Here is a 20,214-nt window from a genome sequence, read left to right as displayed (position 1 = left end):
AATAAGGGGGGGGGGGCAGGTCCTCAAGCTACTTTTCAGGAATATTCACATTTGTCAAATCTCATCCCTAAGATAAACTAGAGACCACAAAGAGTTAGGAATAGTCCTAACTCTTTGTGGGACTACATTAGTCCTAACTTGGGACTAGTCCTAGGAGATATAGAAAACATGTGGCTAGTCCTAAGTTCAGACGAGTAACTTGAGATAAGACTAGTCTTAACTCTTTGTGAAATCCACATCGGGTCTTGAACTTCACTCTTGAAGGGGCACACCAATTTTGCCCTGTAAAAGGGAAACCTCTATGAGAAAAGTATCAATTTGTATTGGAACTTTGCAAAAGGCACCACAGCAAATGCAAAGGGGCACATCGGCAATTGCTTTGAGTACCAGGGGTAAATTCGAGACCTGCAAGACAAATTGACAAGTCCATTAATATATAATATTACACAGCGGTTAGATATTAACCGCCTGGTTTAATGCTTTAGTTATTATTAACCAGATGCACAATATTCTCATTAATCTGGTTTAATACAATACGAGCAGTTAACAAGTGTGTAAAATCATAAACGGTGCAAATTTCCTAAACTTTCAAAGTTACTCGACGCTCTTAGCAAGAGGATTTTATCTACTTTTTAAAGTTAGAAACTAAATATAATTGGGAACAAATACTTCAAACTTTTGTCAAACAAAAGGATTGTCACTTTTCGGACATGTCCGGAGTTTCATCTTCGAGAGGGCAAGGCCATTTTCAGCAACGAATGCCATGGCCTAAAGTGTAGTTCATGGCCTCCTTGTCAACTTCAAAATCTTCATTCATTTAGACTACATGATAATTGAGAACTCTGCGTCAAGGGGCACCAAGGCTAAGACCAGGGCATCAGAAGCCATGTCCTCCATGTAATTCCAGGCCTGCCTGTCAACTTTAAAATATTCATTCATTTAGGGCACATGATAGTTGAATACTTTGCCACTGCAACTATAAGTAAAAATACTTTGTTTGAATTCTGAGTACAGTGAAATTAAATCTTCAATGTACAAACAAAGGGAACAAACATGATATGGATCGAATTATCACATGAAAATGATGTGCTTTGGAAACAAACCAAGCTAACTGTTTGGTTGAATGAAATTAGGGAAGTTGAATTTTCTTTTATAATTAAAGTATGTATCGATCAGGAATCAAAAAAAAAAAAAAATGAATCCGGTTAAAAACCATACATATTAAATCTGAACAAAATAATGAGCGAATAAAAAATCCCCAAATTCAAATATTCATAGCAGAACCCATATTGCTAAGCCTTACTGCGGCCTAACGTGAAAGTTTAATTAATATACTTTTGGATACTGAAACTTATTCAAAATGAAATCAATTAGATAACACTGATGGAATATTTGTTAACGGTCCCATTATTTTCAAACATAATTATTGCAGTGTGCCAAATTTATACAAATAAACAAGCTGACCGAAATATACAAAAAAATCATAACTTAGAATTCTTAAATGCCGACCAAAACCAAACCAGTCTACTGACAAATGGTCAATGTAAGTGAGATCATTTCCCAAAGACACGCAAACATTAAAGCTGTTTTATAGATCATGAATGTGGCCTTTAAAAAGGGCAGCAAATGATATGTGTATTGTGCAGTTTTACTCTGATTTCAACAAATGCATATGCGCTTTTTAATTGAGATTAGTGAACCAAACTATCATTTCAAAACCAAAAGTGTACATGAAAGAATATTTTTAATAACATTTAAAATTCTGAAACCCTTTCTCAGTAGCCTTTGCTCACTGGAATCGGCTTTGCTGGTCAGTTTTATCCGAGACTGAAAAATAGATTTGTTTTAATACCTCCCTATGCCTAGATCTGAATACATTTAATTACATGTTAACCTCATGTGGACCTAAAACCTAAAATATATCAGAAAAATGTTTTGTAATTAACACTTATAACGAAAAATTCAAAATAACAAAAACTGATAACAAATTCTTTGACGACTACCCTGCACAAGAATGACCGTAACTTTGAAACATTTGAACAAGAAACAAAACTGAATTTAAAATGCTAGCTTATCATTTTTTACCTTCACTGAAGGTTGTACGAGGTTGAAAAAACTACCTTGTATTTGGGTTTTTTTACGGGAAAGTACAAATATCAATCTAACCTTGCCACTCACCTTTTTTCCCTTTTGCAAAAAACACACAATAACTCCTTACATTACAAATAATTCCAAATGGTATAATTTAAGATGATATGTTTTCATAACTTTTTTTTCTTATAATGTTCTTTACAAATTAGATGCATGTGCTTTAAAATAAAGATTCTATACAAAATATCTATGTGAAAGAATCAAAACATGCCACAAAATGCATAGGCCCAAAGAGGAGGACGACAGTTGTCAAAATCTTTGTGTTTTTTAGTGCAAATAATCTTTTATCAAAAGCAGTTTTAGAGAGTTTTTAGGAGTTTGACAGAAAGGCTAAGCACAATACATACATTAACAGTGACAATCTAATACAAACATTTCAGATTTTAATGTCAAGTTTGAATTAAGGAGAGTTTGTAGTTTTTTTGTATATAAATTGGAATGTTGTCATAGTTTATGTTTAACATATTCTGGTCCAAGTTCCACAATTTTCTATTTTTACTAATTAAACAAGAATACATTTTTTGAGGGGGAAGGGTTCAACAGTGTAAAAAGAAATTATTTATATAAAGTCTACACTACATTAGTTGTGACTACTGCTCCAGAATTACTTTGAATTCTAGCTCTCTACTTTTAAGTTTTACTCAATAGGCATTTTTAATTTGTCACCTTTAAGATCCGTGTTCCAATCTCAAAGCGACTTTTTAACGGCAACAATCTACAAACATAAAAACATCTATTAATTTCACTTGCCACCGTGCATTGCTGATTTTTTATTTATGTTGTGTTTTGAAGCTTTATTCATTTTACTTAATACAAAAAAACACCCCAAATCTATGATATGCCCATAATTTAAACCACTACGGAATGTGAAATTCTAATCGTGTTATTATTTTTTCTTAGCGTGTCATTAATAGCAGCTGAAGTCTAGTGTTGTCATCACTCTAAATCCTCCTTGTTTTTAGGCCTACTGATAAAATTCAGCAATAAGCAAGTTTTACACACTAACCCATTGATTTGTGCATAATTGTGAACTCGTGCTATGTACAAAAAAGTAAACCACCGAACCCAAGTTGATTTCTACATCCATATATATCTGCACAACACTGAATTAACCCGTTGTTTGCATAATCTAAATAGTTGTGAGATTTTTAATATATAGCTCTATATCTAGATGACCACAATGTGTGGTATACAAAACCTGATATGTGAGTATGTTTACAGTCACACAATGAAACAATGTCTTAATTCATGAAAGCAGAACTTTCCTTTTCACAGCTTCAGTTAAATCATTTCATTTCCACACACTTATATCAACAGCACGCCTAACAGCTTGAATAGTTTATCCTGTTTTCAAAGCTTAAACCTCTCAGTATTTTGTTGTTACTTGAATTGGATTTTGACTATCTCTCTCACTAATGGCAGTAGGATTTACTACTGAAAAATCTAGCTCCTCCGACCTTTTCGACCCCGGAGACAATAACCCCACAAAAAGTTTTCAATTTATCTCATTTTGTTTTCATTATAAATTGTCCTTGTAATCACCCAGTTGAGTTTTTATAGAGTTTTGAAAGCAGAAACTTTACACTTGGAAAATGATTGCGCCAAGAATGCCAAAGACATGTACTGCACTACAAAAATGAATACCGATTCTTTCCCAATAGTAACTGCACTGAATCTACTTTGCTTCAAGCTCTCCGCTTCAGTAATATTCTCAACAAATTTGACCTAGAACTGAATGCAAAATCAAGCTTGGCTTCAATCAACACACTAGAAGAATTTGCTGGGTTGTTTTTAATGTTGGGTTTGTTTTAACTTCAATGAATACCCCAATCATAAACTTGTAATTGCATAAAGGCTTGTGGACAACCTCACTCTCTGGAAGCTCGCTAAAAGACACCAACAGAGGGCGCTGTGAGTCCATCTTAGTAGGTCTCTCTAAATTCATGATGCCACTTACTGAAGTTGACGTTGAATGCTACGATGCTACCAGTTGCCATCCCTGCAATAATAGTCCTGTTAAAAAAGAAAGGACAGGAAAACAGTTTATTTTTCTGAAGTAATTCAAAAAGAAATTTGCGCATTTCCTTTCAAAAAAATAAAAATTGTGCTACTTGTAGGGCCTATGCTTCAATGCAATTAAAGAATAAACTTAAAGCAGTGGATTGGGTTTATCTGAAATGCAAAAGCTTTTATGAATGCACATTCTCTCTGTATAGGTTCTCATTTGTATCACATGCATGTGTTAATTTGAAGATTACACGATTATATCCAATCCTGATTAATGTCGTTTTATGATAGCAGGCAATGATTGCAACAAGCCAAGGACCTTAATTTCTCTCCCATCAAGTTTCCCTCAAAACTCTTATTATTTTAACTTATATTTAGGCCTACTCTAGATATATTAATAGCTACTAACCCACCTCATTGCTTACTTGCAAGTTAATTAGCATTATTCTAGTGGTCATGCAAAGCTGTTTTTATATATAATATTATTTTAATTTTATTTTTGTAACAGTATGTTGAAGGAACTATTGAAGAAGCTTTATTCACTACAGCTACAATGTATGTACATTTTAACAGTAATGGAGTCTGGTGTTCAGACCACACAGTAATGGAGTCTGGGGTTCAGACCACAAGACTAAAATACCAACGTCTGCAATCAGTACAATTTCAAATGAAATAAATGCAATTTTTGGGGCATATAAAGAAAATATTTTAGGAGCACTGGCCTTTGGTGATAGGTAGAACCACAAGCAATGGCAGCCATTTTGAACATTTTGAAAATTGTTTGTATTTCTACATAATCATATTCTTTCAAACGACAAATCTGCAATGGCCCGGATATCTCAACATTATTTCTCATGACATATTTCCATGCTTGCTCAATTCCATCACCTACCTGTGGGACAAAAACTCTCAAGTATACAAATGTTTATTGAAGCGGGTAATTTATTAAAATCAAATATCCCCTGCCCCTGTTGTCCACTGCACCAATGTCACATGCAGTGTTGAGAGTGCTTTGATCACCCCTAGGGGTGTGATAAAGCGCAACCAGTATTAAAGCCATTATACACTTTCGGTACAGAAAAAAAAAGTTCACAGATTTACAAATAATTTACAGGGTTTACAGAAGGTAATGGTGAAAGACTTCTCTTGAAATATTATTCCATAAAATGCTTTACTTTTTGGAAAAAACATTAAAACAATATCAATTCTCGATAGCGAGAATTACGGATTTATTTTAAACACATGTCATGACACAGCGAAACGTGCGGAAACAAGAGTGGGTTTTCCCGTTGCTTTCTCCCGACTCCGATGACCGATTGAGCCTAAATTTTCACAGGTTTGTTATTTTATATATAAGTTGTGACACACGAAGTGTGGGACTTGGACAATACTGTTTACCGAAAGTGTATAATGGCTTTAAATGTTGGTTTCATCATTAACATAAAAACTGAGGGCAAGCAATTAGAGCAAATGAATTAAATCAGCATGCCAAAACAATTAATTCATGAAATGAAAGAGTTAATGTTTGATGACACACCAGTCCAAGAATCGTCCGGGTAACAATGTCATATTTACCTAGTTGGATTTTTTCGTAATCTACCGAGAATAGAAAATACAACAACATTCAATTTCAAGATGACAAGTCAACAACCAAAAAGACAATAAAATGCAAGTTAATTCATTTGGTACCCCACACTGAACTGATGCAATACAATTCCATTCAGGTACAAAAAGCACAAACAATGAAGTAACAATAATAACATTCAGCAATAAATCACAAAAAGGTAATGGTTACATAAATGAAAAGGTACATGAAAAAAACCATAAGGAGCTCATTTGAGCAATAGCCAAACAGACATTACAAGGTCAATGAAAAGAATGAACATTAGAATTAGACTGATGGCTCTTGAAAGAAGAACTCTGATTGGCCAATCAAATGGTTCACTGCAGCTCTGAGTTTTAATAGACAAAGAAAGGTTAGCAAAAAACAGTCTGCTGATGTATATGCAGAAAAGAAAAGATAAGAATAGATACTCTACTGTCCAAACAAAAACAGAAAGTTGACATTCACTGGCTGCACAAAAATACACACATTGCACGAAAACTACTCGACTTCAGAGGGAGCCGTTTCTCACAAAGTAAGGCTTTGTGCTGATAATTATTTTGAGTTGTTACCAATAGTGTCCACTGCCGTTATTTTCATATGCCAGTTGGACCAAGAAATATATGAAAAAAGTATACTTCCAAGGCCAGCATTTGAAAAAGTTGATGATTTTCCTTTAAACTTACCTTTGTTCGTGGGCCATGTCCAGAGCCAATATGGAGGCATCACACATTGGGAATGAGTACATCAGATTGTGGTCGTACGTCCGCCATACTTGAACTTGACGATTGTCCCCGGCAGTCAGGAAATAGTCTCCTTCATGTTTGAATCGCATTGCCTGGAAAAGATGACATTTTAGTAGAGATTTAAAGTACAAGAATTAACTAAAAATGGTGTTAAGTGATGTCACACATTGCGGAGACTTAACATGTACAAATTGAACCCTTGCACCAACATCAAAAACAATAACATTATATTTATATTTGGTTTGCGGTAACACCATGTGTGTATCTACTTGCCAGGTAGAGTTTGTTCTTAGAGAACTGTCTTGCTTAATTCTACTACCGCAGAGTAGATTGTTCGGGTGTTCGGGAGACTTCTCAGTTCTGAAAAGAACTGTCCTGCTTATAAACTATTACCTGGGCGGATGGTATAGAAATAGGCTGGGACTACTACTTTAGCTTATAGGATCGTAATTAACTGTACTACCGCGGAGTCAGTTCTTGGGTTGGTCTCAACGTTTCAACTAGCTTGCTCTAGTCATCGTAAGATTATAATAATAGTGGCTTCTTATACAGTGCTGAAATCCGCCACCTAGTGGCACTCTAGGTGCTCTAACATTATTACCCCTAGTACTGGGCCATTTATTTGATTCCTTAAATCATCACAGCTCCAATGGGACCACAGCCTGTGCTGTCAGTACCTAGCACATAGCCCAGGCTGGACTACTCCGTTGCATGCAACGTCCTACCAGGGCTACCTAGCACACAATTATAACCTGTCATGACAAGGATTCAAACCTAATGACTTAACAACCGGTAAACTAAACCACTTGGATTAAACTGCTTCTATCTACTGGGCAAGCTCGGTGGTTTAGTGGTAAGACATCTGCCCAATCATTGTAAAGATTGTTGGTTCGAATACCACCCAGGTAATATGCCTGCATTTTTTCCCCACATCACAGGACTCACAAGGACGTACTGAGTCTACAGTGCTTATGACAGATTGGTATATGGGTCAACCACAAATAACAAGTTGGAATTTACCGGGTCATCCCAATCCTAAAATGTAAAGATTTTTTGCGGGCAGGTTACGCATACCCTGTCTGAGTAGTTCAGATGAAATGAGACCAACTGATGCCTACCAGGGTGATTTTGACCCCTAAAACGGTACAGCAGTATCTGATGATGTCATTGTCAAGCTTGGCTACGAAGGGGGAACGGACTTTGCCACAATTATGTCAGTGATGACAACAACCAGTAATAGTAAACCAGGCCAAGGTTATTTCTTGAACAGCTGAAATTTCATTACATATTTTTGATGGGGAGTTAAAAAACTACAAGATAAAAACTTACACTATTCCTTTTTACAAATTTCTAATTGATGTTATCATTTAATTTCTATGTAGGATTTGAAACTTTGCATGGTGTGAGTATGACCAGATGAGGTTTGTGGTAACACCATGTGAAAATCTCTTTGGAGTAGTGTTGGTTCTGAGAAGAACCGGTTGTTGACAACTCAACGTTTCGATCTTATCTTGGCCTGAACAAGACCAGAGCATTACAGCATCATGAAGATGATCAGAGCATACTGAACAAACTGTTGAGTTGTCAACCCACTGATTCTTTTCAGAACCAACACTTCTCAAAAGAGAGTTATACATTGTGCTACTGCAAACATCCCCTGACTTAATTTCTAGTCAATTTTGTTTTTGTTCAACACAGAATCATTTCAAATTTATCCAGTCAGTTTTCAGCTGTATCTCATTAAGGTGATCCCTCTGCTGCCGCTTTCCAGTTTGTATCACAAACTTGGTTGTGATCCCTGGCTACATGGCAGCTAACAGTTATATGGCTTCTGACTGACACCCCCCCCCCCCAAAAAAAAAATGATAAAATGGGGAGACCGCCAACATAAGTGCTATAACAGCTCAGTTGGTAGAGCGTCAGCACGTTATTCCAGAGGTCACAAGTTCAAGTCCTGCCGTCGATTTCACAAAACTCTTCCTAACTTAAGATTCATCTTAGGACTAATCTTAGAACCCTGCACTGTAGCATGCAGACCTTAAGATGAATCCTAAGTTAGGAAGAGTTACTCGTCCTAACTCGAGATAAGACGAGTCCTAACTCTTTGTGAAATCAGCCCCTGCTCTAGTTAACTTTTCTTTGTTCAACCCAAATTATTTAAATTCATTTGAATGTTTTTTGTGTCCACTTACATTAACCTTGCCGTTGACATCAGTTTGTATGAGGAATTTGCCGTTGATCGTGTAGGAACACACATGACCTTTGTCAAAGGTCACCAAGATGACCCCTTCCTCTGATGCAATGGACATGAGACGAGGGGACATATCTGGAGAGCGTGGATCCAACGATCTTAGAAGATCACCTGCTACTGTGTGGATGAGACAAGCACCACCTAGAGACCAAGAAAAACATCAATATTGTGTCAAGGAGAGCAGTGTTCGTTTGGTCACATTATGAAAATAAATTTCTTTATTGTCATACGACCATCAGCTTGAGTTAAAAGTTTGGTTCTTCAAAATAGTGGAAAGTGTTTCTGCCATTTTCAGTCATGGCAGCATGCAGGGCACTTTTAATTGTGAATGTGACTGCCAAATTCTATTGCACGATCTTTTGTAGACCTCTGGCCGATGACTAGAAATCGCAAAAAGCTGCCGGCCACCGCTTTAATTATAGCTGACTCTATTTGCTGTAAAGTCAAAACGGAATCAGAAACTATATTTACCGAGTGATCCACTGACGACCAATCCCAGCTCAGTGCAGACCGCAGCGCATATCACCTCAGTATCATGACCAGTTAGGATGGCACGAGGGGTTGCCATCTCACCTGAAGAAAAAAACCAACATAGTTACATTCAAATCAATTTCAATTCAGAATCGTGCCCGTAACCTCTCCCCTCGTATTTTTATATCGTCTCTTTTTAAAATTCCTATTTGTTATTAGTATGTATTTTGCTTGTCTGCATATTGTACATTTTTATGAGTGTTTTTCTCTTTGTATTTTAATATGTAGCTGATTTTTATATTTGTGTACAGCGCTTTCAGACGTTAAATAAGGCGCTTTATAAATGTTCATTTATTATTATTATTTATTATTATTATTATTTTCCGTTTCCATTACACTGGCTTACAATAAACATAGGCATATAAATTAACATTTAACAAAGTATCTAATATCTAATATCCAAATAAAATTTTAGCATTTTCCTGCAAGGTAATGTGGAGCTATGTTTTATTGTGGAGCTATTTTTAGAAGTACGAGACAAATCCCTTCAGATAGCACCTTGTAATGGTTTACAAGGTGCTGTGGCACAATATACGGCAAATCAAACCGTTAATGATAATAATAATAATATTACAAAGCATTTATAAGGCACCATGTACAAAGAACAGAGCGCCTAAAGAAATGAGTTAAGAAATGAGATGACACTGGACAAAAACGGACATAAAGAGAAAAGGAACAAGAAACGAAAACACAGATACAAGCAATCAGACAATTAACATGGTTATGAGTAAACAATTGTCAGGAGGATATCACCTTCCATATCAAAATCACAGCAAAACAGCTGAATTACAATGATATTAGCACGACACAAATTTGATAAAAGTACAAAACATATTCATTACTTACAAAAGATAAAAAGTTATACAAAGTGACCCAACAAAACACACATGAAGAAAAGAGATACACAGATGAAAATGGGATAAAAACAATGTTGAATCGCCGATGGATACGAGTGCTAAATATAAATAAATAAAAACACTTACCCGCAACATGATTCTCTCCAAGGACCCACTGGACCTTAGCACTCCAATGCCACACCAGCAACGTTGCATCCCTAGATCCAGATACAATGTAGCAATCCCCACCCACGGGACATTCTGATCTCACTAGACATGTCACCATGTCCCAGTGACCATACACAACTTGGGTCACTTTGCCTGGTAAGGACGGAAAAAAAAAAAAACATCAAAATGGAATATCAGTTAGAATGAAAACAGAACAAATGCAAAAACGAGACAAAAGTTAATAATTAAATAGTGTACTCTGTCAAATCATTAACAGTGGCAATAATTTTCTCACATATCATGAGGAAGGACTTACGTACAAAAGTACAAGTTGAAAAAGAAACAAGTAAGCACAAAACTCTAAGTAGGATTTGAAACTTTGCATGGTGGAAATAAGATATAGAAGGGTTTGCGGTAACTCCATGTAATGATATCACAAAACTCTAAATCTATCAGGTACTGACGACCCCTTGCACAACACGGTTCGCACCTCCACACAACCACTGCCATTTCAATTACTTGGTGTACATTTTGACTCGCATTGACCCCCAAAATGGTGAACAGGATAAGGGCATGTAAGTGCGCAGCGCATTGTGTAAGTGGTCAATACAAAGTCTTTTGTCGCAACAGAGGAAGGTCTGATGGTTAAGAGTATTTAGACAATATTGGGTTTTTACGAGTCATTATCCCAGGTCAAAATTCCAGTTGAACCTAGTTAACTGGTGTCAACTGGTTCAACTGGATAGTGACCAAGCTCGTCCATTTTCCATATTAACCAACTGGTTTGGACTAGGTTTAACTGTGTTCAACTAGGTTGAAATTATAAACCAGTTGGTTTCTGTCCATTTTCCATATTAAACTAACTGGTATTAACTGTGTTTAACTAGTTTACCAACTGGTTTTCAACTAGTTCCAGTTAAACACAGTTTAACTAGGTTCAACTGGAATTTTGACCTGTCCACCACTGTTTGAAAGCAAAACAATTAAAAAGACTTTTCTTACATGTGTACACTGAAGTTAACGGTTGTATGGCTTCTGACTTGCACCCCGAACAAGCATATGTATTAGGGAGACTGACAACATAGGCCTAGATAGCTCAAAAGGTCAATGGTTCAAATCCCGTTCTAGTAAATTTTATTTTGTTCAACCCCAAATCATACCAGTCAGTTTCCCTTGTGGTTCGTTATTTGATTTTCTTACATGTATCCGTTAGAAAGACTCTGAAGCTCTTGTCCCAGAATCCGCAAGCCATCAAGTAGCGGTTATCAGCTGTCACTACGTAGCATGAGGATTTAGACTTCACGTTAGAATCCATGGTGTCTACTATCTGACGCCTGTGCATACCTGTCGTGGATACTTCAGTTTCAAAAAGAACAATAAAAATGTCAAAATATCTTGAAATACTTTTAAGGTAAATCACATCATTTGTTGACATTAAAACAAGATGTACAGCCAATCTCTCTCATACAAACATTGGTTTAACATCTACAATTATAAATTGTAGAAATCAAGAAATTGTGATCTAGTAACTAGACAACAATACTTAAATTATTCTAGTCATTGTGAAATCAGTGGTCAGCTTGATAGGGTTTGAACCCACAACCTTGTAATTGCAAGTCCTACAGTCTAACCACTGGTCCACGGTAGGGTTTAGTACTTACATTATTACTCACTATCTGAGGTAGTTTGGGTTTAGCACTTAGGTTAGTACCCACACTCTGAGGTAGTTATAGGGTTTAGTACTTAGGTTAGTACCCACACTCTGAGGTAGTTAGGGTTTAGTACTTAGGTTAGTACCCACACTCTGAGGTAGTTATAGGGTTTAGTACTTAGGTTAAAACCCACACTCTGAGGTAGTTATAGGGTTTAGTACTTAGGTTAGTACCCACACTCTGAGGTAGTTAGGGTCTAGCACTTAGGTTAGTACCCACACTCTGAGGTAGTTATAGGATTTAGTACTTACGTATGAGTGGATCCAGCTCAATCAGGAGATTCTTGCCGGCCTCCATCGAGTAGCCAGGGGAACCTGGTTGACCTTCAGGTGAGGAAAACAATATAAAAAATTAACAGGGCTAGATAAGCTCAGTTGGTAGAGTGCCTGCACTTTAACCGGAGGTCATTGGTTCACACTCTGCTCTGGACCACTTTGGTCACACAGGAGTCATTTTCAAACAATGTCTAAAGATTCCCAAGAAAAGTATGAAAACATTCAAATGTGAAAGCCTCCATGGAATAAGGCCCAGGGGCTGATTTCACAAAGACCTAGGATTAATCTTTAAGTGCGAATCAATCTTTGCTAAGCAAAGTGGGACGTCACAATAAAAATCACTATGGTGATATTGGAAACTCAACTTAAATGGAACGTTACAGAAATGGTAAGAAACAAAAATCGTGAAGATCACAGATTGACATAAAACTTACAGGGTCAATGATGATGATAGTTGAAAACGTCCCTTGAAATTTTTCTGTCTGAAATGTCATATTTTATCATATGAGAAATAAGTAATATAATTTTGTGTTAGGAGTTTATCGCTCAGTGAGCGTTTTATTCATTTTTATTTTGGCATCAATGCAATGCAAAATTTGTGGTCCATCGATCTCAAACTTCTACAGGTTTGTCAGTTTATGTATATGGTGGATTACATAAAGTGCTTACACTGCCGGCAACTGTTTTGTTAGCAAAAACCAATTCTGTAATGTTCCTTTAAGATGAATCTAAGTGCTTTGTGAAATCAAGCTCTGGTCATCCATCAGAGAAAATGGTCCCTAAACGCCTGAGGTCAGTGTGGTATGGTTCCATGCAGTCATCATTTCTGTCAGACCTCTATGCTTCGTTTTTGAAAGGGCAAAGGCACCAAGGCATTATCTCTTATGATGAAATTGTAAATTTCTACTGGAGCATTTTAAGGGCACAAAGGCAATGACCAGGGGGCATGGAGGAAATCGCCTCTGTTGCCTCTGTGAGGTATCAGGCCTGCATATGGATATGCTGAACACTTTGAATCAATCAATCAACGAAACAATATAGCATTAATAACAAATATATTCAAAGGCGCCTTGTCATACAAATATATAAATATCAGGGAACGATTTCTTCCTGCACTGCAAAATATTTAGACTGAATTCTTTTTGAGCACACTGAATTTTAAATGTTGTTTGGCAAATGATGATATTTGACTAGCAATTTGCTCTGCCATACAAAGGATATCATTCACTGCATATTACAAAAAATGTCTCACATTACTATACAACACTTATTTTTCTTTTTACTCACAAAAGAAAACAATGTGAACTGGTGCAACAACAATATTACCTAACTGTGAAAGAAACTTTGACAAAATGTTACAGTGAACTAAAGACATTTAGACATTTAAAATTAAGATTAAAAAAAGTAAATAAATGACTAGTACTGAAACGAAAAGAAAAGAAAATCAAACCATTCAACACACCTGTGCTCCTACCTGCTGTAGAAACCTGGTTGTTCCATTTGTTCAACGCAAAGGTCTGATTGGCCGCTGCCGTGACAACAGCGGCAGTTGGGACATTGGGATGAGTGTTAGCCGAGACGTGGATGATCGGAGAGTTCGAGAGGAACTTGATGATCATCAAAACGTCTTGAGACAACTGGTCTGAGTACATCATGGGGCTCTGAAGAAGGAACACAGATTCATTATAGAATTAAATACACTACTATAAGACAATAAAATGTATTATTATTATTATTATTATTATATATTTCTGGTATTGAATTCATAGGAAGAACCAGCAGTTAAGTTAAGGTCTCATACTTTCATACATGACAAATTCTAACTCTTTTTTAGTTACCACAAGCTTGTCTCCTCCCCCCCCCCCCCAACCCCCCACCAACACACACAACAAGTGTGTTACACCTGGGCCCAATTTCATGGCTCTGCTTACCGTAAGCACAGAATCGGCGCTTACGGAAGCAGAGAAATGTGTGCTTACAGCAAGCTTATTTCACGGGTTAGCGGCGAATTTGGGCTTCTGCGCGTGCGTACTTCACGTTACTAGGCATTCTACGCTTACAAGGCTAGCGCAGAATTCGGCGCTTGCATGTAAGTGGGGAATCGCGATCGTAAGCGCAGAATTCGGCGGTAAGCAGAGCCGTGAAACTGGGCCCTGCAATCGTGGACCCTCCTTTGTTCAACTCTTTGTGATAGCAACCGGGGACCACAATGATTTCCTTTGTGATAGCAACCGTGGACCCATTGTCCCTTTTGTTATAGGTCCTCGTTTTGAATGTGGATACAAACCCACACACACACCCTTCATTTCAGCAGGATGAAAAAGTCAAGTCCAAACTAGCTCCCTAGCTAAAATTCGTAATTTTTTAAAATTGCCACGATTTTGTCTTGTGTATAACGCCCCCGCATTCAGTAGAACAGGTCGATAAAAAAGAGAAAGTCAAGTTCAGACTAGCTCCCTAGCCGAAAAAAAGGGCTCAAGACCTTCAGTCTGACTCGCACCTGTACGCTCCACTTCAAACCACCTTAATCTTCTGACAATTATGATATATAGATTGAACTATCAATCATAGACACAGGAAATAGCAGCTGACATCCCGTTACTTACAAGGTGCATTGCTGAGCTACGCGGTGGATGAGGCTCTGTCATTAACTGAGCTGGCGTCTGACCAAAGCTTCGGATCTGATTCTCTATGGCCTGAAAAATATGAAAAGTACATTGCGTTATTTGGATTTTTTTTACTAGGGAAGCACAGTTGAAGGTGGCATTACTTTCCAGTGGGTGGCCCAGGGGCCATGTTTTTCCCATTTTGTTGACGCCACTATATGTATCTGGATCTTTTCATGGGGATGCAATACAAACTTAATCGATCAAAAAAAGAGGCAAGATACATCTCCGTAAAGTGTACTTCTCTATCGTTTGAAACACAAAAACATATCACATAAAATGAAGTTATTTGTAGATGTTATGACGAGTGTCGGCTTGGTCATTAACACTGTGATGGTCAAACTTTTATTTCAGACTTTGTTCGTGTGATGAATTGCTATTTGTGTAAAACCTGGGCACGCTTTATAGAACTGTTTGAGCGGAAAAAGTACCTGAGCTCAATAAAACTATGCGTACCAGAATAAGGTTACCAGCCAAAGCACCATGTTGCATGTAGCATGACTGGTAACTTACTTATTTTGGTTAGGCAGACAATTTGTAAGCAACCCTTTCTGCTTTGGCAGTTCTGTGAAATTGGGCACTGATTATATTCTTTTCTTCTTCAAGAATACTCAGAAGCAATATTACTCCTGCATAGGTCACGATCGATAATGTAAAACAATGGAAACGTACAAGTGTGTATGAGCCACGCACAACATTCAGCCAATGATATGTCTTCGTTTGAACTCAATGAGGGCGCTGTTTGACATCTCATGAAAGGAGTCTATTACACCAAAAAGAGAAACAGTAAAGGTTCAAACCTCTCTCATGATAGGATCGTCGATTGTATCCAAGTTGACACTGCCCTCGTAGGTAAGATAATAAAAGACGTTAGCCGCACGGACAGCCTCTGGCCCTCGCTGCTTGTAGCCAAAGATTAAATCAATCCATTGATGAAGCTGACATGAGACAAACTCCGACTCCAGTGCCTGAGGTCAATAAAGAGAGGGATGGGATTTACCAAATGTGACAATTCCTAAAAATGGCCTGCTGGTCTGCCTGCAATTTTAGAAAAGTTTATGCGACTGTGTAAAGTCAAGGAAAAACTATGAAATATGACATACCTGTTTAGAAGATGGCACAATTTTAGAAATATTATTTGGGACAAACGCTTTTAAAAGTGACAAATTTCTGGATGCTTTGGTTATATTGATAATGTGTTTCATCGAGCATTTTTCAATGGGAAAAAAGCTACCAGCCTAGGTATAAATTAATGGCCTGACGTTTTGACCCTAGCAGAGCCTTTAGTATACAATCGTCAAGTTAAACAAATACATTTCTTTGACACTATGAAATGATCTTCAGAGGCTGGATCTAGTAATCTGAAAACATCTTCACAAACTTTGCAAAGTATGACTCAACCACCAAAACACCAGGACTCATTCAGACTTTATGCCATCAAAGGATCAATGAAACAGACAGATAAGCTGTATGGATAACTTGAGGGTAACCACAGAGGGGGACAGAGGGGGTAGTAGCCACCTCCCCTGCTGAGAACCCTTGTCCCCCACCCTGATTGGGGAAAACGCACAAAAGGATATTTCGATACATTTAACACTTGTAAGCATAAAGTTAAATGACTCTTGGGGTTGCATGTATTGTGTGAACGACTTGTCATGTCTGTTTGTTTCTGTCCTAATTGTGAACAAATAGGTTCCATAAAAATGTTCACTATTGTGTCTTTTTGGTTCTTTCCAAGGGGTCTTTACTAAATAAGCACAGCTGTTTGAGGGCCTCCTTTCACACGCATGTAAATTGTCTAACTCAAAATTTCTTACTTTATTTATTGTTGTTTTCAAACCTTTATAAGTTGACTGCATGTTTGATTATATTTATTGCATAATTTGCAGTGTGGAAAAAATATTTAATAACTGAACTGAACCGAAATAGTCCCCCCTTAAAACGATGTCTTTGACACCGTTTGCCCCCCCCCCTAAAATGAACATATCAGGTTTCGCCACTGTCGTCACTTCACTTTTGTCCGACCTAGTTTGATTAGAGGGCTGAACATCAGCATTTCTGAATAGTCCTAAGGTTTCTTGTACTCTTTGAGCGTTACATTCTGCCGTCATCAGGAAGTGGGTCAACTAATGAGGCACCTGGAAAGCAGTCACGGGAACAGCAACATGCGGTCAGAGTCGACTTAAGCAACTCCTCCCTCACCCTCCCAACAATCAGCTGTCCGAGTGAATGGAGGCAACACAAACTGACGTGACTATGAATGAGCCTTCCCTGACTCGGAACTATCCTACTCCCTGCTTGTAAAAATAATCCCAACCATGTCAATGAGTTACTGACCATTAAACAGTCATCATCGAGAGTTAGGATTCTTAGTCTTTAAAACTGGGAAAATAGAGTAAGCTGTTTTGTTCCCATTTTGTTTCGTCACTTATGGTATAAATGCAAACAACTGTTTTTGGCCTGATGTTTAGACCCAAGCAGAGTCTTTCTCGAAGGCTAAAAAAAAATAGATTTTGCTACTTATGGTATAAAAGCAAACAACAGTTGATGGCCTGACGTTCCGACTCTAGCAGAGTCATTTTCAAAGTTTGTGGTGAGGGAGAAGTCTGGGGCTCAATTGCATGGCTCTGCTCACCGCGGCAGTCTACTTAGCGGAATTCTCCCCTTACGATTTGTAAGATCATGTGCGTTTTACGAGATGCACTAAGCTCACAATCCTGCAATAAGCATGGCCATCAAATCAGGCTTACATGAATGACAGCCAAGCTTGTAAGTAGGTTAATCTGAGAGAGCCTATATCATGTTCATTGGCTCCGCTAGACTACTAAGCGGAATTCGTGCTTACGATTTGTAGGATAAGAGTGGTTTACAGCCTGCCGTAAAAGCCTGCATGAAATCGGGCTAACATGAATTGAGTAATACGTGACAACTTAGTTGGTAACTAGGTTAATCTGAGACAGCCTATGTCTGACAGCCTATGTCTTGTTCATTGGCTCCGCTAGTCTACAGAGCAATCCTTGAACTACTCGACTGTCATGAACTCCTGACTTTATAAGTTGTCATTGAGAATGACACAACAGTTGTAGATGTTGAAACAAGGTAAAGGGAGTCACATAAATAGTGCAGAGTTTTGGATCTAGTGAACATCAAATTTCTTGTCTGACATTATGTCTTATAATTGTTATGGCATTGTGCAAAATGAATAGTAGAGCAGAAATTGTTTTCACTCAATAACACCTGTGAGATCTATAAAAAACACAAATTTTTAAAGATCTCTAAATCTTTAAAAACATACAAACATACACTGGCCTTTTTTTATAGCGCCATTCCATGCGATAAAAAAATAATAATATCAAAGTTTTATATAGCGCATGTATCTACCAAACAAGGTAATCAAGGCGCCGAGTATATACAAACTTTCAGAAAGATAAGTTACTGCAGTGATGAATTCTGAGACCTAATTCCTTAGCACTTTGTAAGGGTTTACAAGGTGCTACGGCGCATACAGCAGCCACAGCCAGTAACAAGGGGGCAAACCCCTTTTCTTTTCGATAAGTGCATTAGGTTCTTTTACATGCGTTACACAACACATGGGACAAACGGCTTTACGTCCCATCCGAAAGACGAAGCAATGGTTAAGTGTCTTGCTTAAGGACACAAGTGTCAAGGCTGGGTATTCGAACCCACACTCTGCTGATCGGAAACACCAGAGTTTGAAGTCGGTGCTCTTAACCGCTAGGCCACGACACTTCCACAGTGCCTTAGCAAACAGACAACATAATTGCATATAGTACACTAAGGGGCCGTTCACAATTATCAACATTTTCAGCGCCCTGGCCAAAAAAACGATCGACATTAAAAATATTTTATAAAGCGTACGGCAGGCATAAACCCCCTCCCCCCCAGCATACGGTTTGTACGCTCGTGAAAATGTTGATAATTGTGAACGGCCCCTAAATACAGAAGGAAAAACACACCCTTGTCGCGTAGAATCGTGTGCTTTCAGATGCCTGAGATCATGCCGAAAGCCTTCTTCAGAATTCAAATCCCAATCATTATTTTATGGCCATAACATAGGACACAAAGTTCACTTTATTTATTGTTTGGAAAAAGGTTTACTAGCAGCTTTTTTACCCATTTATGACAGAGCTGCCAACATTTGCATCTTGCAATCAAGGACGTACAACGATTAGGGAGATAGTTGAAAGTACATTTGACATAATAGGGAAAAAATTCAGGAAGACTTTTAAATTTGTTCATAAGAACATATGGTAAGATTGGTCTCCTTTCAGGGAACTTTCTGCCAAACCAGAGAGAGTTGGCATCTCTAATGTGAGCAAAATGACTCAAACTCCCACACCAAAATAAGATCAGCTCAGTCAAATAAACCGTTTCTGACTTCTTACGCAAACATACCAGCCTGTTAATGCGGACAAAATCTTCAGCTGTCTTGGCCCATTTAGGGAGAATGACGTCGCCTACTACTGGCCCGTCGTCAGGGAGGGAACCCAGAGTGTAGTCATTGCCATTCACAAACATCTCAGGGAGGTAGAAGAACTCTGGAATTAACTCCTATACGGTACAAATCAAACAAAAAGGATGTTTATTAATTTTGGTTTTTACCCATACACCGATGTGTGTTAGCACTGTATACTCAGTACTTCCCCCGAGTTCTTTTTAAAAATATCACAGGCATATTACTCGGGTGGGATTCGAACCCACGACCCTTGCAATTCTTGAGCAGTGTCTTACCAACTAAACTACCGAAATTGCCCGGTAAGAATGTTGGATATAATGAATGATGTCATATTTTCATTACGATGTGCTTTTTATTAAACTGGGTTTTTTTTCTCTTCGCACAACACCAGCTTACTGTTAGTTTTGTTTGACATGTTTCTGTCAAAGAGTGGTGCCATAGCTAAAATTCTTTTCACTTGGGGGAGGTGGGTTGGGCATTGCTTTCCAGTGATTGTGATAGGAGGGCAGGAGCCTTGTTTTTAAAATTTTTGTTTAGGGCAAAACATTTGGTGGTGGTGGTTGAAGGAGGGCCATTATTTTTCCCTTTTTGTTGTGATTTGTGTTGGATTTTTCTGTTGGTGGCTACTGGGGGGGGGGGTTGAAAATTGTGAGGGGGGGAGTACTGCTTCGATCACAACTTTTATTTTTCCCATCCACAAAACAAACTTTAAGTTGTCACTATGAACCATCCGAGTGAAAACAAGTTTCATGAAATTCAAACAATGCGAATTGGCGAGGACCACATTTCCA

At 37.9% G+C, this 20,214-nt stretch overlaps 1 protein-coding gene across 7 annotated transcripts in view; it reads right to left on the bottom strand.

Moving 5' to 3' along the window:
• Positions 1–470: 470 nt before the first annotated feature.
• LOC139936110 (neurobeachin-like) overlaps positions 471–20,214 on the bottom strand; it is a 277,304-nt gene continuing 257,560 nt past the window's right edge. For 5 of the 7 annotated variants that reach the window (XM_071930832.1, XM_071930833.1, XM_071930834.1 and 2 more), the window contains 12 exons: positions 19,363–19,518; positions 15,747–15,914; positions 14,887–14,976; positions 13,743–13,941; positions 12,257–12,328; positions 11,494–11,649; positions 10,273–10,446; positions 9,230–9,331; positions 8,700–8,899; positions 6,448–6,599; positions 5,734–5,754; positions 471–4,164 (listed from right to left, as the gene is read on the bottom strand). In XM_071930832.1, coding sequence (XP_071786933.1) covers positions 4,074–4,164; positions 5,734–5,754; positions 6,448–6,599; positions 8,700–8,899; positions 9,230–9,331; positions 10,273–10,446; positions 11,494–11,649; positions 12,257–12,328; positions 13,743–13,941; positions 14,887–14,976; positions 15,747–15,914; positions 19,363–19,518 — 1,581 coding nt within the window. In that variant the 3' untranslated portion in view covers positions 471–4,073. The remainder of the gene's footprint in view (positions 4,165–5,733; positions 5,755–6,447; positions 6,600–8,699; positions 8,900–9,229; positions 9,332–10,272; positions 10,447–11,493; positions 11,650–12,256; positions 12,329–13,742; positions 13,942–14,886; positions 14,977–15,746; positions 15,915–19,362; positions 19,519–20,214) is intronic. The other 2 variants (XM_071930836.1, XM_071930837.1) reach the window with 2 other exon arrangements.

Source organism: Asterias amurensis, chromosome 4 (genome assembly GCF_032118995.1).
Source record: "Asterias amurensis chromosome 4, ASM3211899v1".
Classification (NCBI taxonomy): Eukaryota; Metazoa; Echinodermata; class Asteroidea; order Forcipulatida; family Asteriidae; genus Asterias; species Asterias amurensis.
The sequence above is the reverse complement of the archived record's forward strand: the minus strand, read 5'-3'. Positions and strand labels throughout refer to the sequence as shown.